At 55.5% G+C, this 27,590-nt stretch overlaps 3 protein-coding genes across 8 annotated transcripts; 2 read left to right on the top strand and 1 right to left on the bottom strand.

The window, feature by feature from the left end:
* The first annotated feature begins 3,659 nt into the window (after window positions 1-3,659).
* Window positions 3,660-5,900, top strand: INHBE (inhibin subunit beta E). Its single transcript, XM_044226927.1, has 2 exons — window positions 3,660-4,156; window positions 4,397-5,900. The coding sequence occupies exons 1-2, from the start codon at window positions 3,859-3,861 to the stop codon at window positions 5,152-5,154; spliced, it is 1,056 nt and encodes a 351-aa protein (XP_044082862.1). The 5' UTR covers window positions 3,660-3,858; the 3' UTR covers window positions 5,155-5,900.
* A 2,647-nt stretch (window positions 5,901-8,547) lies between these two features.
* On the top strand, window positions 8,548-18,764 carry GLI1 (GLI family zinc finger 1). Of its 3 annotated transcripts, none has more exons than XM_044228247.1 (12): window positions 8,548-8,603; window positions 11,318-11,441; window positions 11,673-11,765; window positions 12,058-12,253; window positions 12,501-12,645; window positions 12,984-13,073; window positions 13,160-13,297; window positions 13,627-13,776; window positions 14,438-14,602; window positions 15,078-15,308; window positions 16,152-16,419; window positions 16,832-18,764. In XM_044228247.1, exons 2-12 carry the CDS (start codon window positions 11,345-11,347, stop codon window positions 18,574-18,576), a joined length of 3,318 nt encoding a protein of 1,105 aa, XP_044084182.1. In that variant the 5' UTR covers window positions 8,548-8,603; window positions 11,318-11,344; the 3' UTR covers window positions 18,577-18,764. The 3 variants fall into 3 exon arrangements, with proteins under 3 accessions (XP_044084182.1, XP_044084183.1, XP_044084181.1); XM_044228248.1 differs by lacking the exon at window positions 8,548-8,603 and adding an exon at window positions 8,631-8,675; XM_044228246.1 differs by lacking the exon at window positions 8,548-8,603 and having other exon boundaries at window positions 11,177-11,441.
* A 161-nt stretch (window positions 18,765-18,925) lies between these two features.
* On the bottom strand, window positions 18,926-27,050 carry ARHGAP9 (Rho GTPase activating protein 9). 4 transcript variants are annotated; one of them, XM_044226287.1, is made up of 17 exons: window positions 26,271-27,050; window positions 25,738-25,961; window positions 24,542-24,766; window positions 24,252-24,365; window positions 23,957-24,028; window positions 23,656-23,717; window positions 23,433-23,523; window positions 23,136-23,231; window positions 22,892-22,990; window positions 22,492-22,633; window positions 22,289-22,396; window positions 21,651-21,749; window positions 21,393-21,470; window positions 21,197-21,250; window positions 20,791-20,925; window positions 19,801-19,906; window positions 18,926-19,218 (listed from the first exon to the last, which is right to left on the bottom strand). In XM_044226287.1, the coding sequence occupies exons 1-17, from the start codon at window positions 26,584-26,586 to the stop codon at window positions 19,047-19,049; spliced, it is 2,193 nt and encodes a 730-aa protein (XP_044082222.1). In that variant the 5' UTR covers window positions 26,587-27,050; the 3' UTR covers window positions 18,926-19,046. The 4 variants fall into 4 exon arrangements, with proteins under 4 accessions (XP_044082222.1, XP_044082221.1, XP_044082220.1 ...); XM_044226286.1 differs by having other exon boundaries at window positions 20,791-20,922; window positions 23,957-24,061; XM_044226285.1 differs by having other exon boundaries at window positions 23,957-24,061.
* Window positions 27,051-27,590: the final 540 nt, after the last annotated feature.

Below are 27,590 nucleotides of genomic sequence, written 5' to 3' on the forward strand. Positions count from 1 at the left end.
TTAACCCTGCCTACACATCCATAAATAATGTCTTCATTAAGTCTTCTTAGCGATGCAAACACAGACAACTGAATGGTTCTTTTGTCTCTTGCCAGGACCCTGGCTGAAACCGAGGATGACCCAGTGTCTACCCACCTGGACCACTTCTGCTCTCTCTCACCCAGGCTCCTCAGGGCCGAGCTATTATGTCTATCCCACATTTCATGCCTCTTCCTTTCCTAGGCTTCCTCCTCTTCTTTCTTAGGCCTCCTCCTCTGCCCCAGAACCATCTTTGCTGGTCTCAGAACCAATAAAGACAGGTTTTATCTGCTCTTCTTTTCCCTCCATACTCACTCTAAGAGAGGAAACAGATCATTGTCAGTCAGCAAGTAGGCTGACATCCTAGGAGCACACATGTTGGGGGAGGCAGAGGCAGGGCTCAGAGTTGGCTGGTGGCTTTCCCTCCCTGACCCCCAGGCCTCCATCCAGGAGACCTGCCCGGAAGCTGGAACTGACCAAGAGTCACTTGCATAGGACAGGGAGAAGAAAAAGAAGGCATGGAATGAGGAGGGGAGGTATTTGCTCTGAGACTGGGTCCCCTCTAGACCTTTGCCCTTCTTTCCCCATCATCCCCTCCCTTTGGTTAGACAGCCCTGAACCATGGGGTCGATATTGTCTGCAGCCCAAGGCCGAGTTTGCGCAAAACCCACGTGTCCTTTGGGTAACGTGATGTCTGTGTTTGCTCAGTGTATAGCTCCCTCCTCCCAGGGTCTGAGGTCCCTGGAAGAGGAACCATAGAGGAGAAAGTCTGAAGGGGGTTTTCTTAGGCGACCTGCGTATCTGAGACGTGGGAACAACCCACAGAAGTCATGCCACCTTTGCCTAGAGGAGATCTTCATCTAAGGAGAACATCTAAGGAAGTCTTCTGTGCCCCTTCCTCCCCCTCCCACGGTGTCTCCTCTCCCTACAAACCACCCCTTCCCTAGATCTGACCTCTCTCCCTCCAACTCCAGCTTCAGTCCCCAGGGCCAAGATTAAGGTGAGGTGAAGTAAGGCAGTCACTTTGAGGGACAAATTGTAAGGGGATGCCAAGAAATTCATCAACTGAGATAAATAATATCTCAATGCTATGTTTTTAAAGCAGCAAAATGAATGCCAAAAAAATCCATCATGAGCAAAACAACAAATTTTAAAATAAACACAGAATCAGTATTAACTCCCTTTCTTTTTGGCTCTGCCTGTTGTAAAAGGGAAAGAGTGGGTCTGTCTTCTTCCAAACCTTGGCTTCCAGAGCCTCTTGGCCCCTAACTCTAGACTGTGTCAGGCTTCTGTCATGTGGGCAAGATAACCACTCGGGCTTCTTCTCCCTTCTTACCCGCCCCCCGAGCCTGTCCCTCCCCCCCAGCACCCAACCAGGTTGGTAGGGCGGGCCTGTGAGGCAGATGGCTGGGGTATTTATAACCTGGGAGAACTTCTTGGGGAAAGTGACTAAGATGCTAAGAGCATATTTATAGCTGGGTTCTGACGTAAGTGTCAGTGGGGAGGTAGGGCCAGGCCAGGCACAGCAACAAGAGGGTAGGAAGAGCCGAAAATTGGGGGCACCTGACAGAGGGTAGGGGAGAAGAGGAGTCAGTGACTCCTGCAAGCACTTGATGCTGCTTCCCTTGACTCTGTCTCCTGGCCCCAACAGATAAGCTCTCTGAGACACCACTATGGGCAGAAACTTCTTTGCAGTTTGATGTTCCAGACCCCAGGGGTAGAGGACTCCTTCTCACCAGCCTCAACCAACAGAGAGGTTGCTCAGAACGGGGAAGGAGAGGACTGGACAGAGAACTTGAATATGTTTCCGCCTGGGGAAAAATGTAGGAAGGACAGGAGGGTCTAAAAGTATCCTTGTCCCTTCTCTACCCCAGCGTCCCCCGCCACCCAGCACACAGTGCCCTGGGTTTCTAGGACATGCCTGTCACCTGTCATCAAGCTCCATCGCCACGTGTCAATGGGACGAGGTCTAAAACCAAAGGTAGCGGTGATTTGGGGCCTGACAACAGCTCTGCTCTTTGGTAGTGGCGAGAGGGGAGAGCACGGGGACTGGCTTCTTTGTTTTCTGTGGGAGAGGCAGGGTTCCCAGAGGGAGAGGTTGGAAAGCCCTGTGCCGCTCCCCACTCCTCAGAGCAGCCTATTCCCTGGGAAGCTGGTCAGCACTAAGCCAGCGGCCGTCCAGTGGCGCTACACCGCCACATGCTGGACACCGCCAGTACTGTTCCCCAGTCCCCAAAGCACCACCTTTCTCCCCCTGGTGCCAGATCTGGAAGTCTCTTGGCAGTCCCCCCACTGGCTACACAGGTGGGAGCTTAATAAGATGGAGTTGTGGCCTGTGTCCAAATCACAGTCTTCTAGCTTCTTGAAGAAACTGCGGGCATAAGGAGAAAGGACAGCATTAAGTCTACCATCTTAAGTTCAAGGTGGAGGGGCCACGGCCTTCCCATTTTGTCAGTGAGGAAGGGCTGGGATTGGAGCTAATGTCACCCCACTTATCTTGCTTTGCTCTTCAAAGTCCTTAAACCTCCCATGTCCTGCCCCCTTTCATGGAGGCCTCCAGCCACTCCTAGGATGTCCCGAATTTACGTAACTCTCACAGTCCCCTTAAAGAGACCGAGTATGGGGACGCCTGGGTGGCGCAGTTGGTTGGACGACTGCCTTCAGCTCAGGGCGTGATCCTGGAGTCCCGGGATCGAGTCCCACATCAGGCTCCCAGCTCCATGGGGAGTCTGCTTCGCTCTCTGACCTTCTCCTCGCTCACGCTCTCTCTCACTGTCTCTCTCTCTCAAATAAATAAAAAAAAATAAAATAAATAAAATCTTTAAAAAAAAAAGAGACCCAGTATGTAGGTATGGGTGCTCCCAAGTCCCACACCCTTCTGCCAGCCTTGATGGACTGTGTCCTGCTGTAAGATTGCATCACTGCCTCCCCTACCTCTCTGGGTTTCCCCTGACATCATAGGAACATGCCCCCCCTACCCTCACCACGCTCCAGCCCTCCTCCACGCTGTGCTCCAGTCCAACTGGACTCTGGGCAGCCAGCATAAGCAGGGTCAGGAGGTGACTTCTGTGCCCCGTGGCACTGCCACCTTGGCCTGGGCAGGAGGACTCCGTTCCTCTCCCCCTGTCCCAACCCCATTGCTAGGAAGAGAGAGACCAGAGTTCTTCAGGCCCAGAAACCATGGAGAAATAACCAGTGGAACTAACAGCTGCCTCTAAGAACTGCTGCAGCAAAGGTGTCTGGGTAAGCTAGAAGGACTAGAGGTATGGGGGGGAAATTGCCCTCCCCATCTTGCCCTTATGAGTCCCTCCCCCGAGCCCCAGACCTTGGGGACTGAGCATGTGAAATCATTCTCTTTCTTGCATCATGCGTGTTAACACTGCACCCCCACCCCCTTACCCATACCTCAAACTCAGTGACCAGGCCAGATGGTGAAACCCGAGCTCCCCGGGGGTGGAGGGGGACCTCCGCCCCCTGCAGGGCCCTGATGGGCAGTACAGCCAGCCAATCCCAGGGCTCAGAGGGTAGGTCTGCTGGCTGACCACTAAGTGAGGGAGCCCCGGGTTGTGGCTCTAAAGAGGCCCCAGTCAGTAACCAGCCATGAACTGTGAGGGTCAAACTGGCAGACTGCGCTAAACACAGCCACTCATAGGACCATCCACATACTGCCTTCCTGAGTCCCAGGCAATAGAAGGCAGGTGGCTCTACCCTTGGCCGAGGCTAGGTGTGGCACAGCCGCTGCTGCCCCTGTGCCCTCATTGGCTTCCAGCAATCAGATCAACAGAAGGAGCACCTGCCATCCGAGGCTCCCGACCCAACCCAGGGCCATTCACCGGGAGCATGGGGCTCCCCGATGTCCAGCCCCAGCTGGTGCTGCTGTGGGCACTGGTGTGGGCACAGGGGGCAGGGTCTGTATGTCCCTCCTGTGGAGGTCCCACGCTGGTGCCCCAGGCAGAACGCGCTTTGGTACTGGAGCTAGCCAAGCAGCAGATCTTGGAGGGGCTGCACATGACCAGTCGTCCCAGAATAACTCACCCTCCACCCCAGGCAGCGCTGGCCAGAGCCCTCCGGAGACTGCAGCCAGGAAGTGTGGCTCCTGCAAAAGGGGAGGAGGTCATCAGCTTTGCTACCATCACAGGTGGGTGAGGGAGGGGCAGGCAGAGAGCAGACAGGGAGAGGGAGGCGGAAGGGGAGACCGACAGAAAAGGCAGGGTGTGGGAGGAGGAGGAGTTGACTGGTTATGCAGGACGGAGGACACAAGGCAGTCCCTGTGTCTTCTAAAGGGGCTCAGGAAAGCAGCGGGCGGGGGTGGCAGGAGTCTCAGAGAAGAGCTCATCGCTGCTCACATTCCTCCATCCCTTCTCCATCTCTCTGGCAGATTCCTCCACTTCACCCTGCAGCTCCGTGCTCACCTTCCATCTGTCCACAGCTCAGTCCCACCACCTGTACCATGCTCGCCTTTGGCTGCACGTGCTCCCCACCCTTCCTGGCACGCTTTCCTTGAGGATCTTCCGATGGAGCCCAAGGAGCAGGCACCCAGGGTCCCGCAAACTCCTGGCTGAGCACCAGATGACAGCCCCGGGCTGGCACGCCCTCACTCTGCCCCCTAGTGGCTTGAGGGCCGAGGAGTCCACCGTCCTGAAGCTCCAGCTGAACTGCGGACGCCTAGAAGGCAACGCCACCTCTGCCCAGCAGCCTCTGCGGCTCCTGGACACGGCGGGAGACCAGCGGCCCTTCCTGGAGCTTAAGATCCGGCCCAATGAGCCTGGAGCAGGCCGGGCCAGGAGGAGGACCCCCACCTGTGAGCCTGAGACCCCCTTATGCTGCCGGCGAGACCACTATGTAGACTTCCAGGAACTAGGATGGCAGGACTGGATCCTGCAGCCCGAGGGGTACAAGCTGAATTACTGCAGTGGACAGTGCCCCCCACACCTGGCTGGCAGCCCTGGCATTGCTGCCTCCTTCCATTCGGCTGTCTTCAGCCTCCTCAAGGCCAACAACCCTTGGCCCTTGGGTACTTCCTGCTGTGTCCCTACTGCCCGAAGGTCTCTGTCTCTCCTCTACCTGGACCGGGATGGCAATGTGGTCAAGACAGATGTGCCAGATATGGTGGTAGAGGCCTGTGGCTGCAGCTAGCGAGAGGACCTGGGGAGTTGGAGTAAAGAGATCGGTTAGGGGTTCCCAGGCAGAGGGCGTCTGTGGCGGGAGACATTAGATTCCTGATCCACACCCCCACCTAACAGGCTGGTGGTCAGATGACCAGGGTGATTCCTAGGGGACCCAAATGGGCACTTGTTTGTCCAGACTCTTGCCTATTCCAGGCTAGCTGATGTGTAGGGAGATGGGGAAAGTGTGTTCTCTAAAGGAGTCTCCCCAGAAAGCACGGTTTCCTACCCTAAGCCCTCTGAGAAGGCGGCAGTGGTGAGGGAGGAGTGGAGGAAAGGAGAAGGCAGAGAAAAATTCGTTAGTCTCTCACAAGAAAAGAAAGTCCTCAAGTGAGGGAAGCAGGCTTGGGACAGGGGAAGCAGGCTGGTCCAGGCTAGGAACTATGGAAGAGCTTCCAGGGAGGGTCAAGAAGGAGATGGGCAAGGGGCTAAGAGGAAGTAGGTTAGGAGAGCCCAAGAAATGGGAGCTGGGTGAGAGGGGTACTGAGCCTAAGAAGTTCCCTGGTTTTTCCCAGTTTAGGGGACAGGACCCACGGGGGAGACAAATGTTTATATATTCCTAATAAAAATAAGGGGGAAAATCAACAAGTATGAGTCATAAAGAAGTGCTGGGGTGATAGTCCGGAGGAATAGTTTTCAAGGTGAGGTCTGAGGACCTTGGGAGGTCCCTGAGAACCCTTTCAGGAGTGTTCACAAGGTCAAAACTATTTTCATAATACTAAGATGGTATTTGCCTTTTTTATTTTCATTATCTCAAAAGTATACAGTGGAGTTTTCCAGAAGCTATGTGGCATGTGATTACATCATCTTTTTGACATCACTGTTAATGGGATATGTGCTTGTGTATTGTGTTACAAACTTTTCAGTTTTAATTTCTAAAAATAGTAAATTGACATGAACCACATAAACAAAAATTCAATAAATTTTAAGAGTGTAAAGGCAGGGTGACTGGGTGGCCCAGCGGGTAGAGCATTTGACTCTTACTCTCAGGGTTCTTAGTTCAAGCCCACTTTGGGCAGGGAGCTTATTAAAAAAAAAAAAAAAAAAAAAAAAGGCACCTGGGTGGCTCAGTCAGTTAGGTGTCTGCCTTTGGCTCAGGTCATGATCTTGGGATCCTGGGATGGAGCTGGACATTGCACTGGGCTCCCTGCTTGGTGGGGAGTCAGCTTCTCCCTCCTCTGCCCCTCCCCCCTGCTCCTGCGCTCACAGAATCACTAATCTGTAGACCTGGGTGAGGAGGAAAAACCAGTCTGCTTTAAAAGAGCTTCTCTGAGGGACGCCTGGGTGGCTCAGTTGGTTGGGCAGCTGCCTTCGGCTCAGGTCATGATCCCAGCATCCTGGGATCGAGTCCCACATCGGGCTCCTTGCTCGGCAGGGAGCCTGCTTCTCTCTCTGCCTGCCTCTCTGCCTGCCTGTGCTCACTCTCTCTCCCTCTCTCTCTGGAAAATAAATAAATAAAATCTTTAAAAAAAAAAAAAAAGCTTCTCTGAAAAGAAAGGGCAAATGGCTGGGACAGGACCACTGGTCTTGCCTGACCTTCTGGGTATAATTGGTGTCCAGGCCAAAGTCGTATGGGGGAGAGAGGGTCAATTAGGACTCCTTTTCCTCTGCAATTACTACCCATATTGGTAGGGCCTCAGACCTCTTCCTAATTTCACCTTTTCCCCTTGATCCTCAGCCTGAACAGTTAACCTACTAACTCTCCAGGCCCGAGGAGGTGGTTCTTGGAAGCAGAGCTAGGATGGGAGAGGCCTGTCTTCCTATCAGAGCTAGGAAGACGAGGGGACTCCTTTTCCTCACCATGTTTTCTCCCCTTTCTCATAAAGATCAAATGGACTGAAATAGCTGCCCCTTCCCCTGCATCCACAAATCCGAAGGGGCAAGGCACTCCCCTCTCAGACACTACCGTTCTGTACTAGCAGCCTCTTCTAGTGAGACTTTCCGTTTCTTTGGGCTCATGCAACCCCCTTCCTGGGCTCCTAACTGGGCTTTGGTGGGGTGACCCGTAAGCCTCCTACTTCAGCTCCCAGGGCCGTCTCTGGGAGACTCCGAGCGTGTCATGTGCCAGAACGGCCAGCAGAGGGAGCAGACAGCCTGGAATTGCAGACAGCGGGCGGAACCGAGGTGCGGAGGTGCCCGCAGTCTCCAGAACTTAGAGATGAAGGAGAGCGGGGGTTCTCCGCGGAACAGTGCTGCTTTTCGGTCGCGTCCCAAGGTTCCTTAGTAACCTTGTGAACCGCATACTCTGCACCCAGAGCCTCAGCCACGGCTCGTCTTTTGTATGCTCTATAGACCCTTCACTTCTAAGTCAACTCTGTTCCAGTCCTCTTTGCACCAAACCCCAAAACTGTCCTAACCCCTTCATGTTCCACTGAAAGAGTGAGGCCAGCAGTGATATACTAAAGGATGGCGGAATGCTCAGAGAGCCCCAACCAAAATCAACGACGCTAGCCTCCAATAATATCGTTCTCGGATGAACGTCTTCGTCGCCCCCCACCTCGCAATATATTTTTTTAGTTTTTTTCCTAGCTTGGGGATTGGGGGTAGGGTGGGGGGGCCCCTCTTCGTGGGCAGCCGATCCAAGAATCCATGCCGGGATTTACTGCCCACCACCAGCAGCGTGCCGGGGGGGGGGGGGTAGGCAGTATAGGGTCCCTCAAGGGAGGGGGAGGATCCTGGGGGTCCTGGGGGTGCAATAAGCCCGGCACCCCCTCTCTTGCTTTTAGCTACCCCGCCTCATCCTCCAGAACGGCAAGAGGGAGGGAAGTAGAAGGGAGGTGAGAGGCGAGCGGGAAGAGCGGCGGCGCGCCAGCTGCTTGAGCGAGAAAAAGTTTTTGCAAAAGGGAAAAAAAAGTTTGCGCTTCTCGCGGGTGGTCCCGGCTCGCGGCCCGGCGGGCTGGGCCGGCGGGAGGGCTGGCGGCCAGGTTAGTGGGGGGTGGGGGTGGCACTGAGGCTGCGCTGCCGTGGCCCTGTCCGCCCCCCCTCCCCACCGCACACCCCCCAGCCCAGACTCTAGCCCTGGACCGCGCATCCCGAGCCCTGCGCCCAGAAGGAGGTGAGAAGGGGGGCCGGCGGGGGACCACCTGGGAGCAGTGGGGGAGGGGGCCCGAGGGGATGCCCTGCATGCGAGGGACTCTGCCCAGCCAAGAGGGAGACCTGGGGCACAGAGACAAAAAGGGGGTGGGAGAGCCTGCGTGAGATATAGAAAGTTTGAAGAATTTTTTCATTTGTATTTCCCTTTCTCTGTATCTTTTTTTTTTCTTCTGACAGTCTCTGTGTTTCTGTCTCAGGCAACCGTGGATCTCTTTGTCTGTCTCCGCCTCTTCCATCTATTAGAAACATCTCACTTTCATGAGTTTGGGATGAAGAGGCTGGAGGGACTGCTAGCTGGAGGTCTGCGTGGTAGAGAGGGAGCTCCAGGTGTGTCCTGAGCGCCGGCAGGAAGACGTCAGTGTTTCTGCAAGGAGGGAACAGCTAAGGAGAGAGCCCTAGGTGGGGTGGAGATGGGTGTGTGTGAGGCGACAAACCGGTGGGGGACGGGCAGTCTTGAACCCCTGACCTATCTTGTGACAGATGAGCTTGCCGGTGCATGTGTTCCCTGGGAAAGAAGTGTCTTCTGGATAAGGAAGGGGGCTGGAGGGGCCAGCGTCTCCTTTAGGCCCTAGAAAGACTCCTCAAGGAATCTGGACTCCTGAGTCCCCAAGGACTGTGGTCAGGGTGCTTAGGAGGAGCGGAGACCTTGTTTTGACCCTCTGACCTCAGGACCACCAGGACAGCTGGGCCAGCCTCAGGGAGACCCCTACTGGGACTGGGCGGGACCACTGGCCACTGACTGCCTGTGTATCCCCGTTGGAACCCCCTCCCCAACGGGAGCGCGGGGCGGGGGGCGCCAAGGCCCCTCCTCTGGCTCAGACCACCCTGCCTGCCCTTGCTCCCCGCTCTGAAGCCTCTTTCAGGCCCGGTGACCCCGAAACAATCCGCCCTGGGCAGCTAGCTTCGGGGACAGGATTAGGGAAAGGGGATCCCAGAGTGACTGGGGACTTAAGGTTTTCGAGGCTGGAGAACTGGGGTCTTCATAGGATAGGTCTTTACTGTCCAGTGGAAGGAGAAGGCGGGGCAATTTCCCTGGGGAGTTGTAAGGGCCGGAATTAGGGTGGTTTTCCCTATGGAGGCGGGGTCCGGAGACACCCCCCCCCCTAATTATCTCTCCGGAATCCCCAACCAGGCGGTACAGACCCCGCCCTTGACGTCACTGAGGGGTTCCCGGGGGTCTGGAGGGGTTAACCCTTGGGAAGCCAGCTGTGATAATCAGGAACCTAAGGTGTCCTTACCCCTTTCTCTGGCCATACACACCTTATTTTATTTACCCAGCCACTTTCTGTCCCTATAGTTTCTGGATTCTTCTTTCTTTTCCACCCCGCCATGGGCACCTCTATGCTTCAACAGTGCCCCCCGCCCCCCGGGCGCCACTGCCAGCTTTCTGGATGCACTGAGGGGAGGAGGGAAGAATGTGTCCCGCCTCTCAACTACCCACCCCTCCCTCCACCGCGGCTCGCTCGACTGGGCTCCCGGGGCGGGCGGGGGAAGCGGAGCCGTCTGCAGCCAGAGCCTGCGGCGGCTACTTGGGTGGGCCGAGGAGGCACGGGGGCGGAGAAGGCGGGACCGGGAGAAGGGGGCGGGGCCTACTCCTGGGAGTTGGGGAGCGGGGGTGCTAGGGGGACTCTGGAAAATAGGGAGACACAGAAGATGATTCAGGGCTCCAGCAGGGCAACCCTAGAGCTCCCTGCCCCATCTTGCGCTCTAATCCACACCCCAGAAAAACTTAACTGAAGCTGGAAAAGTTGGCGAAATTTTCCTGTCACTAGTGTGACAGGGAGACGTGGGTGGGCTGTGGCACGCGTGGGCGAGGAGGGATGTCGCCCCATTTACATCGCGGCTTTCCTGCGGCTGGGCAGTGGCACAGAAAGATGACTGAGCAGGCACGTTTGGGGGTCCTCTTTAGTGTCTGGGGGGTCGTTTGCGAGCCCCTGCCTCTTTCCCCTGGGTGAGTCATAGAGGAAGGAGGAGGAAGAAGTGTCCCCCCCCATCCAGCTGCCAGCCAGCTGTGCCCCCCACACACACACACAAAGTGCCAAGGTCGAGTTGGGAGGTCTTGGATGCGGGATCCAGCTCTCCGCTGGGAAAGGAGGAGTTAGGAAGGGTACAATCCAGGCTGCGGGGCTTGGGCTGGGTCATGGGGTCCGGGTTCCTCTCCCCATCTTACCCCGCCCTCACCCTAAATCCCAGCATCCCGGGATCACCCACCGCGCCGGCCGGCCCGCTCCCGGTCGTTCTCCACCCTACCCCGCCCCACCCCACCCTCAGTCCCGGGAGACCAGAAAACCCGGGATGGAACAAAAACTGGAGTTTGAGGAGGAAAGCGGACGGCAGAACCCTCTCCCTCACAACTCTTCTCTGATGGATGATGACTTTGTTTTTTCATTCTCTCAAAGCCTTCTCTTACAGTCCTTTCCTGCTCCCCCAAAACAGACCAAGTAAGGTGGGCGCCCAGATTCAAACTACCCCAGGATAACACCAGTTTCCACTCTTTGTACTCAACAGACCCGGGAGGCTCCCCTCAGAAACCTTATCCCATTTCATACAGTTTTCTGCCTTAGAAAAAGATCATCTGCGCTCGCTCCTGGCCCCGCCAGCCTCTCCTTCTGGGCTGTGGCGAGAGCTCCCTCTGCTGGATACTGGAGAGGTTGTAGAGGGCCTGTTGCTGGGCAGGAACAAATGAAGGCAAAGGGGCTCATCATGAGTTCCCCCATCCTACCCCTCAGAGCTGGCCCATGGTCAAAGCCAGAAGAAATGGAGGGCTATGGTATAAAATCACTTGAGGCTCATACTGGCTCAGTTAGTCCATAACACTCCCCCCTAAACACACACACACACACACACACAGACACTTAGGCCACCCAGGCAAAGAACCCACTCAGTTCCCACAAAGATCCTCGAAACAGCCTTTGCCTCTTTGGGACTCTCCTTTCCCTCACCCTGGATGAGTGATGCTCACTTCACTTTGATTTCCCATGGCAGATGTCTTCGAGGTTCTATACCTGAATTAGTTATCTCATCTTATTTCCCTCCTGCAGAGTCCCCACACTCTCCTCTCAGACACCATGTTCAACTCGATGACCCCACCTCCGGTCAGTAGCTATGGCGAGCCCTGCTGTCTCCGGCCCCTCCCCAGTCAGGCCCCCAACATGGGGACAGAAGGTCAGTGCAAATACCAATCTCCAGGCCTTGAGGACTGGCAGCTGTCTCAATTAACCCCAGGGAATCCCTCTTCTATCCCCTACCCCATGCCAGTCTCTAGTCCACAAGAAGATTTGAGGTTCTATGTCTTATAGGGTTGGAATATGGGATCGGGCCTCTCTTGGTGGTTCAAGGTTTGGCCTTATGTGTCCCTCGTCCCCATTCCCCATTCTGGCTATCTCTCTTTTCTAGGACTGCCTGGTCTGCCCTTCTGCCACCAGGCCAACCTCATGTCTGGCCCCCACAGTTACGGGCCAGCCAGAGAGACCAACAGCTGCACTGAGGGTGAGGCCTCAGGCAACATTTCTTCCCTTCCTGCCCTTCTGGAACTTGCTCTAAAAGAGAAAGTTGTGTTGGAGGCGGGGTGGGGGGAAGGCAGGGGATCTAACTTGGAAGAGGAAATGTTTGGAGACTGGAGCAAGGGGTCAGGAGCATGATCAGGAGGTCACAGATGGGGTTGATAGGGCAAAGCAGAGTCAAGTGTCATTTTTTTTGTTGTTGAGAATCAGGACCCATGGGTTGGGTGTATGGAGACAGGCCCCATTTACCATACTGTCTCCCCTGTTTCCTGCTCCAGCCCCACTCTTCCCTCCTCCCCGAAGTGCAGTCAAGTTGACCAAGAAGCGGGCCCTCTCCATCTCACCTCTGTCAGACGCCAGCCTGGACCTGCAGACAGTCATCCGCACCTCACCCAGCTCCCTTGTGGCCTTCATCAACTCACGCTGTGCATCTCCTGGGGGCTCCTATGGGCACCTCTCCATCGGCACCATGAGGTGCAGAGAGCCTTGGGCTAAAGACCTGACCAAACCCCATTAAAAGCCTCAAGCCCTCCGAAGCACCTGACCCTATCCAAATCCTTATCATTTCAAAGGTGTTGAAACCCCCTTTGGTGGTTTCCTGGGCCTGCCTCAACCACGTCCCATACCATCTTCCAGAAACACTCCAAAATAGCCCAAGGACTCTTGGAATTCTTTGAGATGATAGTCCTAAGTAACTGCCTCTCCTCCTCCTCCTCCTCAGTCCATCTCTGGGATTCCCACCTCAGATGAATCACCAAAAAGGGACCTCACCTTCCTTCGGGGGCCAGCCCTGTGGTCCCCATGACCCCACTCAAGGTGGGATGATGCCACATCCTCAGTCCCGGGGACCCCTCCCAACTTGCCAGGTGAGAGTCCTACTGCCCCCCAATTTCCCCCAGCTCAGGGCGGGTGGTGGATTTTATGGGGAAAGGTGAGGAAAGGTTAGGGGATCTAAAAGTTTTCAGCCGCAGAAACATAAAGGGGTATGGCTGCTGGGGTTCACTCCTTGGGGTTTGAATCAGACTCTTCCCAATGAGATACCGCCTTATGCCCATCCCAGTGCAGTCTGAGGAGGAAGTCTCTTCCAAACCCAGGGGTTCCAGCTGCTTGGGTGGGGGCACTCGGGGCAGGAAGACCTGGCTGGGCTCTCTCTTCCTTCTCCCCACCTCTACCTTCATCACCCTCACCTCTTCCCTTGCGGAAGCTGAAGTCTGAGCTGGACCTGCTGGTTAACAAGTGCCCAGAGGAGCCCTTGGAGGGCGATATATCCAGCCCCAACTCCACAGGCACACAGGTAAGGGGGGGTGACTTTAACTCTGAAACCTGAACTAAACAAAAGCTATCACCCCAGTGACACTAGGACGGCCTCTTCTGTCATAGGATCCCCTGCTGGGGATGTTGGATGGGCGGGAGGACCTGGAGAGAGAGGAGAAGCCGGAGCCTGAATCTGTGTATGAGACTGACTGCCGCTGGGATGGCTGCAGCCAAGAATTTGACTCCCAGGAGCAGCTGGTGCACGTGAGCCCCAGGGGGTAACAGGAATGCTGGCTGGATCTTATAGGACATTCTGGTGGGACACTGCGGAGTGAGGCTGAGAGCAGGAGGTCCCAGAATACTGAAGTCAGAGGCTGAGTGGCCAGTTGGGTTGGTAGAAACAGAGCTAGCTCTGTTTTAGAAACACGGGAGAATAGGGGGGCAGGCTGTGATGGTTGTTCTGCCGCCTCTTCCCCCATGAGGTGGAGACTTGGAGGAATCGGGGTGGGGGGTGGCAGAGAGGTCCAGGGAAGGTCTGGTTTGGGACTTGGGGGCAGAAGGGAATCTCAGAGAGCCTCTGTCTCCTCCTTCAGCACATCAACAGTGAGCACATCCATGGGGAGCGGAAGGAGTTCGTATGCCATTGGGGGGGCTGCTCCAGGGAGCTGAGGCCCTTCAAAGCCCAGTATATGCTGGTGGTCCACATGCGCAGACACACGGGCGAGAAGCCACACAAGTGCACGGTGAGGCGCCCGCTTCCCAAGCCCAGGGTCCCTCCCTAAACCGGGGATCCCCAAGGTCAAGGCAGAGCTCATGATTTTCATGGATCCTAGGCACTTTTTGCCACCATAAACAAATATTTTAAAACTATCTTATGACTGGGTTAGTATAAAGATGAACATATTGATGTGGTATATTAGGACATTTTCTTGGCCCTAAATGCTATTTTTCCCTTGCTTTTAAAAGAAATTGAGATATTTCTGGGATGCCTGGGTGGCTCAGTTGGTTAAGCTTCTGCCTTTGGCTCAGGCTCAGGTCACAATCCCAGGGTCTGTGGGCATCCAAAAGTACTCTGGGCCCTAGACACTGCGTCTGCTACTCGACCTAATGGAGAAGCTTGGTGTCGAGGACATAAGACACTCCCAGACTGACCCCATCCTGAGCCAGTCTAAGATCCCCATGCAGGGAGATCTGCTCTGGCTTGATGGGGAGATGTTTGCTGCCACACCTCCTCTGGCTTTCGGTTTGCCCAGCTCTTGCCTACCCTTGTCCCTGAATTTTGGGACTTGCTCTCCCATCTTGAGTTACAGTCTCTGATGGAATGGTCCCTTTTGAGATTTACAGTTCTTCTAATCTCCCTGTCCTTCTGTCTGAGAGCTCTCTTTTGACCCCAACATCCCCTAGTTTGAGGGGTGCCGGAAGTCATACTCACGCCTCGAAAATCTGAAGACGCACCTGCGGTCACACACGGGTGAGAAGCCGTACATGTGTGAGCACGAGGGCTGCAGTAAAGCCTTCAGCAATGCCAGTGACCGAGCCAAGCACCAGAATCGGACCCACTCCAATGAGGTGAATCCCCACCTAAGAGACCCTCCCCACTTGAGAAGCCAGCTACTGGGGAGATTCCCCCATAAGAAATCCCTTAGCCCAGCACCCACTCCTCAGAGGTGAGTCCCTGGCCCCAACCGAACTCACCCGGATAAGGGCTTTCTGAAACCATGAACCTCCATGTAAACACCACACTCCCTACCTTGAACCAGCCAAAGGACCGACCTAAATAGACCCATTTGACCCGGAGGGGACCCGCGGTCCCTTAACCCCTGACTTTATGAGGCCTCACAGACCTGGGCTGTCAGTTTTCCTAATCTTTCCCTTGATCCTCTCATCTTTTACTCCAAGGGCCCCACTCTCTCCTTAATTCCCCGGGTGCTCTGTGTTCCTCCTTGCCCCCTCATCCCCAACGGATGCCACGTCTTCTTCCCGTTCCTTCTGCACTCTCCTGCTCTGATTCCTTTGCCTGGTGTCTTCACTGTCCACCCAACAGAAGCCGTATGTGTGTAAGCTCCCGGGCTGCACCAAACGCTACACAGATCCTAGCTCGCTCCGGAAACACGTCAAGACGGTTCACGGTCCTGATGCCCATGTGACCAAGCGCCACCGAGGAGACGGCCCCCTGCCAAGGGTACCGTCCCTGTCCACAGTGGAGCCCAAGAGGGAGCGGGACGGAGGCCCCGTCAGGGAGGAGAGCAGACTGACCGTGCCAGAGGGCACTGTGGTGAGCTGACCCAGGCAACCCCTGCCTCCGTGCCCCGCCTGCCCCGCCTTCATCCTTCCAGTCCCCTCCATATTCTTCCAGGTCCTCCTCTCTGGCCAAGTCCTCCAGTCTCTTATCCCAGTGGTGCTTCTTGGGTTACCCCAAATGGAGAGATTCTAGTATAATTAATGACTGAACTGGTTCAACAAACTCTTTTTTTTTTTTTAAAAGATTTTTATTTTATTTATTTATTTATTTGACAGAGAAAGATCACAAGTAGGCAGAGAGGCAGGCAGAGAGAGAGAGGAGGAAGCAGGATCCCCACTGAGCAGAGAGCCCGATGCGGGACTCGATCCCAGGACCCTGAGATCATGACCTGAGCCGAAGGCAGCGGCTTAACCCACTGAGCCACCCAGGCGCCCTGGTTCAACAAACTCTTATATGGGCCTTAGTGTATTATCCTAATTTATGTATAGTTTACATGTACAATTCACACATAGTATGATTATACTGCATGATTATAATTTCATATACTCCTCACAAGTTCGTGAAAAAGGAACTTACTCTCCACATTTTCAGATGATGAAACTCAGGCATATAGACAAACGGTCCAAGGTCACAGGACTGGGTGCGAATTTGAGCCCAGGCAGTCTGTGCTCCAGCCTAGGCCCTTCTCTTCAACATCGCTCCAGTTTGCCCCTGACCTGCACCTGCTCAGCCCTCCCTACATCTGTAAGCTTCCGCTTGGTCCCAGCAGTCACTGGGACACAGGCTTGAGCCACTCACCAGTTCAGGGAACTGTGGGGCCGTGGGGAGGGGCTGCCCTCAGCCCTCATTTTCCAATCCCCCACCCTTCACTACCAGAAGCCACAGCCCAGCCCTGGGGCCCAGTCGTCTTGCAGCAGTGACCACTCCCCAGCCGGCAGCGCAGCCAACACAGATAGTGGTGTGGAAATGACTGGAAATGCAGGGGGCAGCACTGAGGATCTGTCCAGCTTGGATGAGGGGCCTTGCATTGCTGGTACTGGTCTGTCCACTCTTCGCCGCCTTGAGAACCTCAGACTGGACCAGCTACATCAACTTCGGCCGATAGGGCCCCGGGGCCTCAAACTGCCCAGCCTGACCCATACTGGTGAGACCTGGGGGTGGGGGTAGTTGTTGGGCTGAGACCTGGACCTTCTCTGAAGTTGGAAGGAGGACTTCCCTCCTAAGGGTTGCCTACAGCACCTTTGTACAATTAGAGAAAGACCCCCCTTCCTCAGACACTTGCCTTCTACCTATGAGGTAACTGTGCTATACAAAGTATAACATGAATTCTGCTTCTTAGGGCTGTGCAGTGTGCAATGTGTACAACTGTTCACAGGCAGCAGTTCTGAACCCCTGGTGACGTAGACATAGAAAGGGCATGGGAGGAGACAGAACTGAGTGGTCAGAGTGAAGGAGCCTATCCCTAGGATTCCAGGACAGGGGCGTCCCATGGGGAAGGCAGGGTGAGATTCAGAGGGTTCCCTGACCACCTTGCTTTTTCTTCTTATCACCTGTAGGCACCCCTGTGTCCCGCCGCCTGGGCCCCCCGGTTTCTCTTGACCGCCGCAGCAGCAGCTCCAGCAGCGTCAGCTCAGCCTATACCGTCAGCCGCCGTTCCTCCCTGGCCTCCCCTTACCCCCCTGGATCCCCGCCCGAGAACGGGGCATCCTCTCTGCCCGGCCTCACGCCAACCCAGCACTACCTTCTCCGGGCAAGGTATGCTTCAGCCAGGGGAGGTGGTACCCCCCCAATGGCAGCACCCAGCCTGGACCGGATGGGGAGCCTTCCTGCACCTCCCTGGAGAAGCCGAGCTGAATACCCAGGATACAATGCCAACGCAGGGGTCACCCGGAGGGCCAGTGACCCGGCCCGGGCTGTTGACCGCCCTGCCCCAGCCCGAGTCCAGCGGTTCAAGAGCTTGGGTTGTGTCCACACGCCCCCCACTGTGACAGGGGGAGGACGGAACTTCGATCCCCAACTCCCAACCGCTGTCTACTCACCACAGCCCCCTAGCATCACTGAGAATGTCACCATGGATACCAGAGGGCTGCAGAAGGAGCCAGAAGGTGGGACCTCCATGATGAGCAATGGTCTAAACCCCTATATGGACTTCCAACCTACTGATACTTTGGGATATGGGGGACCTGAGGAGGCAGCAGCTGAAGCGTATGGAGCTAGGGGTCCAGGCTCCCTGCCTCTTGGGCCTGGTCCACCCACCAGCTATGGGCTGAACCCCTGTCCCCAGCAGGTCTCCTATCCTGAGCACCCACCTGAACCATGGGGTGAGTTTCCTTCCCACTCTGGGCTATACCCAGGCCCCAAGGCTCCAGCTGGAGTCTACAGTCAGTGTCCTCGTCTTGAACATTATGGACAAGTGCAGGTCAAGCCCGAACAAGGGTGTCCAGTGGGTTCTGACTCCACAGGACTGGCACCCTGTCTCAGTGCTCACCCCAGTGACGGGCCTCCTCGCCCACAGCCTCTGTTTTCCCACTATCCGCAGCCTCCCCCTCCCCAATATCCCCAGTCAGGTGCCTACACCCAGCCACCCCCTGATTATCTTCCTTCAGAGCCCAGGCCTGGCCTGGACTTTGACTCCCCCACTCACTCCACAGGACAACTCAAGGCTCAGCTGGTGTGTAATTATGTTCAGTCTCAACAGGAACTGCTCTGGGAGGGAGGGGGCAGGGGAGATCCCCCAGTCCAGGAAACTCTCTACCAGAGTCCCAAGTTTCTAGGGGCTTCCCAGCTTAGCCCCAGCCCTGCCAAGGGTCCAATGGCCACGTATGGACCTGGCTTTGCACCTAACTTGCCCAATCACAAGTCGGGCTCCTATCCCGCCCCTCCACCCTGCCATGAAAATTTTGCAGTAGGGGCAAGCAAGGCCCCCCATAGGGCAACAGCACCACCCCGACTTCTGCCCCCACTGCCCACTTGCTATGGGACCCTCAAGGCAGGGAGCACCAACCCCAGTTGTGGTCATCCTGAGGTAGGCAGGCTGGGAGGGGGTCCTGCCTTGTATGCTCCTCCTGAAGGGCAGGTGTGTAACCCTCTGGACTCTCTTGACCTTGACAACACTCAGTTGGACTTTGTGGCTATTCTGGATGAGGCCCAGGGGCTGAGTCCTCCCCCTTCCCATGATCAGGGGGACAGCTCTGAACATACCCCACCTCCCTCTGGGCCCCCCAACATGGCTGTGGGCAACATGAGTATCTTACTGGGATCCCTGCCTGGGGAGACACAATTCCTCAACTCTAGCGCCTGAAGAGTGAGGAATCCCAGCAACCACAGATCCATTTCCTAAGGGGTTTCTGTCCCCTCGAAGAAGTTGGGAGGAGGAGCCAGAGCCCCGTGGGATGCCCCAGGGATGGGAGGTATGGGTTGGGGCTGTATACCTTCTGTATAAGTTCTGGGGAGGAATTTGATAATGACACTGTTTCTGGATAATAAAGGAACGGCTTCAGAAAGCACCCTGCTTTACACTTTACAGTCTTGGGGTGGTGGTGGTGACAGTGAACAAGAAGAGAAGTAGAGGTTAACCCACCCACTTCCCTTTTTTGGGAGGTTCCCCCACCCCATCCCAACCCCTCAGGTCATACTCACAGAGACAGTCATCTGGGAGACACAGGATTTAATGGGATGTCCTCAAAACAGAACATCCACTATTCCCACCCCCACCAAAGGGTAGCCATCAGAGATCAGTGAAACAAGTTTTTGTCTTCTTCCTCGCCCCAGTCATGGGAAAAGGCTGGCGAAGTCAGTGAGCATGAGTTGCACTAGCTGCCCAGGGTAGAGGGCATGGGCGGCTGGGTCAGATGTCTCCTGCTCTGGCCGAAACAGGGTTGGCCCAAACACAATTCCCAGGTTGTGCGGGGTCATGCGGTTCTTATCGGAGTGTGCTATCACCCTGTAGGCAAAGACCAAGAGGAGGAGCTATAAGGTAGCAGCTTCCCCACTTCAAATAAATCTAACTCTTTGAAGGGATGAGCAGGAAAGGGTTGAGGTGGTGGCTGTAGGGAACCTAGCAGAGAGCTGCAAGGTGGGACCAGCAGAGAAACCTTCAGGATACAACTTGGGAGAGACAACGCAGGAGATGCCTGCCTCTTCCCAGCCTCAGAGACTGCCCCTAGAGTCCCCTTGGCTCACAAGTTGGGCGGCTCTAATTCAAACGGCTTTCCTCTCTCAGAAGTCACTGCCCAGGCCCAGTTCAGCCAAATAAGCCATGAGCACGGTCCCAACAGGAGACAAAGAGGCCTGGGGAAGGGAGCGGTGAGAGGGCCCTCATTTCTCTCACAGCATCCCTGGGCATCTCTTGATCTCCATTTTCCTCACTTGATGTCCTGCCCAGAGGTAATCTGTTTCCTCCCTCTGCCCACTAAACAGGAGAGAAGCGTAGGTGTCCCCTACCTTCCCTGCACCTGAACGCAGTCCCGGGCGCATGCCCCACTCCCCCCTCCCTCCGCATGCAGAGAGGTCCAGTCTCCCTGACCTGCATAAATGTTCCAGGAGGCACTGCAGAGTGTCACGGTTGGGCTTGGGCATTGAGCCTATTAATTCTCGTATTTGAGAGACACGCTGCTCTGATTCGGAGAGTGCTAGAGAGAAAAAGGGAAGGGAAAGGCATGGCGGTGAGGCTAGGGAAGGTGCTAGGGCAGGGTGGGTAAACTTGCTACTCTTTTCCAGGGCCATGGAAGACACCACTAATGTACCACAGCTTGCTTTCCCACAGAGCCCAACTGCAGCTTTATTATTATTTTTTTAAGGTTTTATTTTTTATTTTTTTTTTAAAGATTTTATTTATTTATTTGACAGAGAGAAATCACAAGTAGATGGAGAGGCAGGCAGAGAGAGAGAGGGAAGCAGGCGCCCTGCTGAGCAGAGAGCCCGATGCGGGACTCGATCCCAGGACTCTGAGATCATGACCTGAGCCGAAGGCAGCAGCTTAACCCACTGAGCCACCCAGGCGCCCTAAGGTTTTATTTTTAAGGGATGCTTGGGTGGCTCAGTCATTAAGCGTCTGCCTTCAGCTCAGGTCATGATCCTAGGGTCCTGGGGTCGAGCCCCGCATCAGGCTCCCTGCTAAGCGGGAAGTCTGCTTCTCCCTCTCCCACTCCCCCTGCTTGTATTCCCTCTCTCGCTGTCTCTCTCCCTGTGTGTCAAATAAATAAATAAAATCTTTTAAAAAAAGATTTTATTTTTAAGTAACCTCTACACCCAACATGAGGCTCAAAGTCACAACCCTGAGATCAAGAGTCGAATGTTCTACCGACTGAGCCAGCCTGGAACCCCCCAACTGCTGCTCTAGAATTCTTCTTTAGTCAGCCTTCTGAACATTCACACTCAAAAGAATAACTGGAGTTGAAAGTTGTTTCCCATCTCCATGCTCAGGATGGGATAAAAGGGTATAAGGGAAACTATTCTTTACCCTTCATGCCCTACCCCCAAACCAAGGGTATTCCCCAAAGTTGTCATCCCTTACCAAGGGCAGCACGAAAATGGGGCAGCAACAATGGGGGCACCAGAGGCTGGGGTAGCTCCCTGAGAAAAAGCTTCAGAGCACCAGTGACCACGTGAATATCATCCCACTCAGCACTGTCCAAATCTAATCGGCCTTCTGGGAAGAGAAGGAGGTACAGAGGGGCTCAGGGCTCATGAAGGGCCAGAAAGATCCAGAGACTGAGAGGTCAGTTAAGGCAGACCACAGAAACCTGGAAGGAGATCCAGTTAAGGCAGACCACAGAAACACCTAGGAGACCCACCATCGGGCAAAGCAGCGGAAGTGGGGATGGGGACAACCCACCCAGGAGCAGGATATAGAGGAATCCAGAAGGAGCATGGAGGATGTCAGATGGTTTAAGGGTCTGAGGGGACTTCCACGTAAGTACCTTGTCCTGGCTGTTCTGGGAACACATACCTCCCATCGGAGGTGACTGCCCGCTCTGCAACATGGATGAGAAGGGATCAAGAGCTAAGACATGCAGCTCTAGCCAGACCTCACTGTTATGTCAGTTCCCTAAGAGACTACCTTGGCTCTGAAGCATGAAATTCGAAGTCCCACCACATGCCCACAAGCTTTCTCACCTCTGTCCACCAGGAAGCGAAGCTTCTGGACCACCGCCAGGTTTCCGCTCACCCGGTAAATGCCATCTACATCTAGACCTAGGAGATGAGGCAGGGAGCAAATAAGGATTCCTGCTCCAAACTGTGTAAGGGGAGGACTGGTGAGAGATGCAGGGGTGGAGGGTAATAAGGCAGAAGGAAGACTAGGGTGGGGGAGATGGGGAATTCTCCGCCTTGGCCTGTTGGAAGGGGAGATTGTGGGGTTTCTGGAAAAGTGACCTCTCTTATCCACAGCAGCAATGCAGAGCCGTACAAAGCTGGGCACGGTGTCCCCTTCCCTCTGGCACAGTGATTCCAACTGGCAGCCGAATACCTGGTCTGGAGAGGCACAGGGTAAGGTGGAAAGCCAGAGGCAGCCTCACCCATGAAAGGTCTTCTCAGCACAGGTTTTCACCCCAAAGTTGAGCTGGCCCTCCCGACCACCTTTTCTAGAGCCCCGCCAGGAGGTACACCCTTTCTCCCCCAGACGACGCAGTAGAAGAGCAGAAGACCGCTTATTTAGTTCCGGGAAGTTCTACTGTGAGTCTCACTTAAGTTTTCTCATCCACGAAGTGGGCTAATGCCCAGATCAGGAACATAAAGGTGCTTGCAAAAATACTACAGCAGGGGGGCGCCTGGGTGGCTCAGTGGGTTAAAGCCTCTGCCTTCGGCTCAGGTCATGGTCCCAGGGTTCTGGGATGGAGCCCCACATTGGGCTCTCTGTTCGGCGGGAGGCCTGCTTCCTCCCCCCCCTCTCTCTTCCTGCCTCTCTGCCTACTTGTGATCTCTGTCTGTCAAATAAATAAATAAAAATATTAAAAAAAAATACTACAGCAGGTACTAAGGAGAAGGGAGCCCGCTGGCCCAGCCCACCTCACCTCGGAGTAGCCCACGCTCCTGCAGGCTTTGCAAGGGTGGTCTCTTTGCGATAAGCCGCTTCAGTTTGTTCCGAACGCGGTTCTGCTCTGTTCCTTCAGGACACCGACCTATACCAGCAGGTGGAATGAGCTCGAGAGTCGCGGTGCAGAAGGAGCCGGGAGACGCGCCCCCGGGCCCCGCCCACCCGAGCCCCGCCCCTCACTGGAGCTCCGGCGGCCGCCGATCCGCAGCAGTGGCTTGGACACCGGTTCCGAGTCCTCTTCGTCGTCCTCCCCACCGCTCAGCTCCTCCAGCTCTGCGGGTCCCGAACCTGACTGACGCAGTTCCAGGGGGTTCTCTCGATCCTAGACCGGGAAGGGCGAGGTGGGCCGAGTCGAAGATTGGAAGAGAGAAGAAGAGAAATCTGCACCCCCAGCTCGACGCAAGGAGAGCCTAGCCGGCTGCTGGGTTCCCACGTCCCAGCCCCACCACAGGGTGGTCTACACTGCGACCACCTTGCCCCCTACCACCCCAGAATCCTACTGTTCCTTCCCCACTCCCTCTACCCTGCCCGGGCCGAGCCTTTCCCGGGGCTCTGCCCCACCGTCTCCCACCCATCTCACCAGGCGTTCGATGACCGCCCGCAGCGCGCGGTGCCAGGCTCGCCACTCGATCTCCTGGTCTGATTGCAGCAGGAACTCGTGGCCAGGGACCGTGCGGATCTGAGGGACCAGCGGAGACAGGGCTTGCTTGAGTCAGCGGGGAGAAGCACAAAAAGCTGGGAGGCGGAGAGGGAGACCGGTGCGGGGGAAACCGGGCGCACCTTCGGGTCGGGTGTAGCTTGGGGTATGCGCGGGAGGCACTCACGTGCAGGACGTTGCGGCGGCTGGACAGGTGGCGGCCGTGGGCCAGGGCTGCTCCGCGCAGGTCCACGCTGCTCTCGGGTCGGCTACCCGCTGGTCCCTGGCAATCGGGAGAAACTGAGGCCACGGCGCTGGTCCCTTCGTTGCCTCCCTCCCACCCGGGGGACCGCGAGGACACAGGAGGCTGTGCTTCTTCCCCTCCTCCCCCCTGCTCCACCTTCGCCCCACAGTTGGCCTGAGGCCGTAGGAGTCGGGCCTGAACCCCTCCGGCACGCCCCCTCCTCCCCTCTCTCACACTCACCCAGATTGAGGAGGGCGCGGCGGGCGGCGGCTCCCGGTAGAACACCAAGCTGTTACCCGCTAATACCACCCAAGACGAGCTCCAGTTCTTCCTGCATGGCGGAGGGGGCAGTGGAAGTGGTGCAAAAGTCAGTTGGAATCGTCTGGGGCAGGCGTTCTCCCCGCACTCGGCTCTACGGAATCCAGCCGCCCAGGCCCCCCGCGGTATTCCCGGGTCTCCTCACCTGAGCTTCCGCCCCCCCTGGGCGATCTTGGTCACGTTGAGCAGGCCCGACTTTTCCACCTCCTGGGGAATGGGGCGAGGGGTATTATTTATAAGCCACCCAGAGCCCCCCACAGCCGCCAAGGCTTTCCCAAGGGGGGAATGACCCAGGAGTGAGGTCCTTTACAGTTGGGGTGGGGGTAGGCTGCCTAAGAGAGGATACCCAGAGAACACTCAGAAAGAGGAAGATGTTTCTAAAGGAGCAGGAATTGGGGGGTGGGGCAGTGAGGATCTTGGCCTGCACAAGGAAGTGAGTGACTTACGTGGGGGTCGTCCAGGACCTGGGGCAGAGGTCGAGAGGGCTGCAAGGCTGAAGGCCGGTCTGAGGGGTGGAGCTGGAAGGTATTGGGGCAGAGGTAGGGTGAACCCTGGGGGAGGGGATTGGAGAAACAGGTGGAGGAAACATCAACTTAGGAGTCCCCCTATAGGGGGGACAGGGGTGCGGATGTGGGTGAGAGGCAGGGGGTGGGATGGGTAACAGATGAACGTCTTGCATAAAATAAAGTAGTAAAAAGATGGCTTTTCTTGCATGTAATCAGGAGGAGGGGGGAATCTCACCTGGGGGCCAAGCAGTTCCGGGGTCACCTTGTCAGATTCTGAGCCCTTTGCCTGAGGTTGCGGGACACCATTGTCCCTATTCAGGGTCTGCGTCCCCTCCATGGAGCCAGTGTTCTGGGGAGTGAGGTGAGGAGCAAAGCTACAGCCAGCTGCCACCTCAACCCGCTCTTAACACCCTTCTGGGCAATTTTCTGATGGCAGCCCCGAGAGAAAACACGCCGCTTTGGGGTTCAGTAGGGGAAAGAAGGAGGTGGAGGGGACACAGGAACAGGCAGGAGGGAAAGTCTCACCATCTCCCGCACTCGAGTGCGGCGCGGAGGCTTCCAGGACTTGCAGCCGGTCAGCGAATTTATGTAGAAGCAGCGTCCGGAGTTAGGGTCCAAGTGTTGCTCCCAGGAGTCCAGCCTCTGTAGTGGGGGGCACGCAGGGCTTGTGGGAGGAGACCGGGGACAGCGGCGAAGGTCCACTAGGTTGCAGTACACAGGGTGCTCTGACATGAGGGGCTGGGGTCTTGCCTGACAGGAAAAGGGGAAGAAAAAGGTAGTTAATTCTGTCGGTTCCTCCCTAATCTTCTTCTTCACCTAACCACCTCCTCCTCTCTCCCCCACTGTTTTCTCACCCCCAGCTCCTGGCCGGGGTGACCCAGGTACTGGGGAAGAAACCCCAGTCCCCAGCTGGGTGCTTTTTTTTCTCTCTCCTTCAGTCATTGCTTTTCTCCTCCTCACTTCCTGTTGCCAACTTCCCTCCTCCCCCACCCCGCCCCTACCCCAGGGCCTCAGGAAAGGGGAACCGGCTTTTTGTGTGTGTGGTGGTGGTGGGGGGGGGGTGTTGAGGAGAGCGCCCTACCCACACATTCTCCAGAGTGAAAAGAAAGAGAGGGAGAGGGGGTCAGGGACCCCTACTGGGGGAGTATGAGAGAGGAGGGGCCATTTTAACCCACCAGCAAGTAAGAGAGAGGGGAGGAGCTGAGGCTTCAAGAGCAAGGGAGTTGCATCTCTAAGTGGGACTTGCTGGTGACCTGAGCTAGCAAGATGGGACACAGGAAAAGCCCTGCCCTGGGCCTGGAGTCAGGAGGAAGAGAGAAAAACATAGCTCTGTGGCTTTCTCTCGGTCCCTCTGTCATCTGCCAGGTTCTGTGTATCCTCAGGCTCTTTGCTACTTACTATCCCTCAGCTAGAATTCCTTCTCATTTCTTAGTTGGGTTCAGACTAGTTCTTCCTCCTCCTCATTCGGATCAACTACATATCATTTTCTGAGAGATGCCTTCCCAGTTTACCTCCATCACTCTCTACATTCATGCTTGTCCGCAGCACTTACCAGTACCAACAGTTACTAGTTCCTCTCTTTGTCACCCCCATGGGAATCCCTTGAGGGCAGAGATTCTGCCTGCCTTGTTTACCATTGTGCCTAGAACAGGGCCCAGCAGTAAATAACTGTAATAAATAACTGTTTACTCTTTACTCCACTCAGAAGGGCTGTGACTCACCGTGTTGGCACTGGCCTCTGGCAGTAAGTCTTCCTGAGAGAGGGATCTGCTACTTGCTCCTTCCTGGAAGGGCTTCAGGAGGGTAGGCCTCAAACTGGTAACACTGACGCTTCTACACATTTTGGGGGGAAGAGGAGGAGGCCGCTTAGAGGTGGTCTGGGTCCTGCCTGGGGGTTCCTGAGACAGACACAGCTCCTCCGCGGAGCCATGAAACACCTTTGGCCCTGGAAACAGAGAAATGGGAAGAGTGGGGGCAGGCGATCAGAGGGGTGATCTTGGCTGGATCCCTCATCCTGGGGATTCACAAGGAAGGCAAGAGCGGGGGAGGCTGTGCAAAAGTTCATGAGACCTAGAAAGTGTAAGAGTAGAAGGAGAGGCAATGGGGACACTATGACGGACATGAAGAGTAGGCTGATCAGAGGGAAATAAGAGAAGGGGGACAGCAGATCCTTGAGGCAGATGCCTTGAGGGAGAGAGAGCCTTCCAATAATTCCTAGAAGCCAGGGAGGCAGGAAGAGGAAGGGAGTACTCACCAGGTGTCCAGAGGGATTGGCTGGGGGCGATGGTGGTTGGGCTCTGGCATGGGATAGATTCCTCTGTCATGTAGGCAGCTGGGACAAAGATGGGTCGAGAAGTGGGGGGTGCTCCCAGGCGCCTTGCCAGCCACCAGTCTGAGTTGGTCTTTCGAAGCAGTAGAAACCTGTCCCCTTCAGCTAGGGACACTTGCCGGCCATCTGCCCCAGTGTAAGTGAAGGCATAGAGGGCACAGAGCTGGGATCCCCGAGAAGGGTTTTGGGGCCCCAGCCCAAGGCTCCCCCAGGTACTCGACCACCACCGGCCTGACAGCATTGTAGTCAGTACTGTCACCTGTGGAAAAAAGGGGTGTTGGAGATCCAGCAAAGGATGCGACTGGCTGCTTCCAAGCAGAGAGACATGGTTCTAAGAGCAGCGTAGGGAGATAGGGAGAATCGTAAGGACAGGAATCTCAGAATGAGAGCAGAGGGTAAAGCAGAGAGCCTGGGTGGGGGTCCTCTACAGGTTTAGGGGACTAAGAACTCCCCAGTGATATGACTGGTAAGGAAGTATATAAGTAAGGTGAGAGAGGATGTGGTCAGCAGAGCTAAGAGGCAAGCAGGGCAGGAAATCAGGGGAGAGAGGCTAGCTCGGTGATTGTCCTCCAAGAAACTTCTGGGGCCAGTCACAAAATCCACGGGCAGGAGGAGCGGGTCCTGGGTAGTGGTAGGATTTTTGAGCTGGACAGAGGAAGATGAGGAGAGAGAATCAGGCCCGAGACAACACACAGGCAAAGAGACAGGAATTAATGACAAAGATAAAAAAAAAAAGCTTGTGACCTTTATTAAATGTACACAGGCACCAGTGTTTCCGTCCCCAATAGCCTCAGACCCAAAGCTGCGTGCTTCCTGTGCAGACTCTGAGAGACACCGAGACAGAGAAACCAGAGCCAGAGAACTGTAAGACCAAAGTAGAGAGAAAGAGAAAGTGGCTGGGAGAAACACAAAGGGGTTCCAAGTTAGAGGAAGAGGTGAAAATACCACCATCCTCTCAATCCAGGGTATGTTTTGGGAGCCTAGAGGTCTTGAAACAATACTCTGTACAGAGCCTCTGAGGCGGAGTCCTACTTTATTGTGTGGGTCCCTTCATTCATTCTCTTAACAGGGATTGGCTGAGCGCCTCCTGCATGAAAGGAACGGTGTTAGGTCCTGGAGATACGAGAGGGGAAGGAGTTAGACACAGCCCTTGCTTGCCCTTGTGGAGCTTAAGGATAGATCTTAACTAATGACACAATACATGTATTAACTACAATTGAATCAAGGACTCTGGACAAATATCAC

This window comes from Neovison vison, chromosome 12, assembly GCF_020171115.1.
Source record: "Neovison vison isolate M4711 chromosome 12, ASM_NN_V1, whole genome shotgun sequence".
Taxonomy (NCBI): domain Eukaryota; kingdom Metazoa; phylum Chordata; class Mammalia; order Carnivora; family Mustelidae; genus Neogale; species Neogale vison.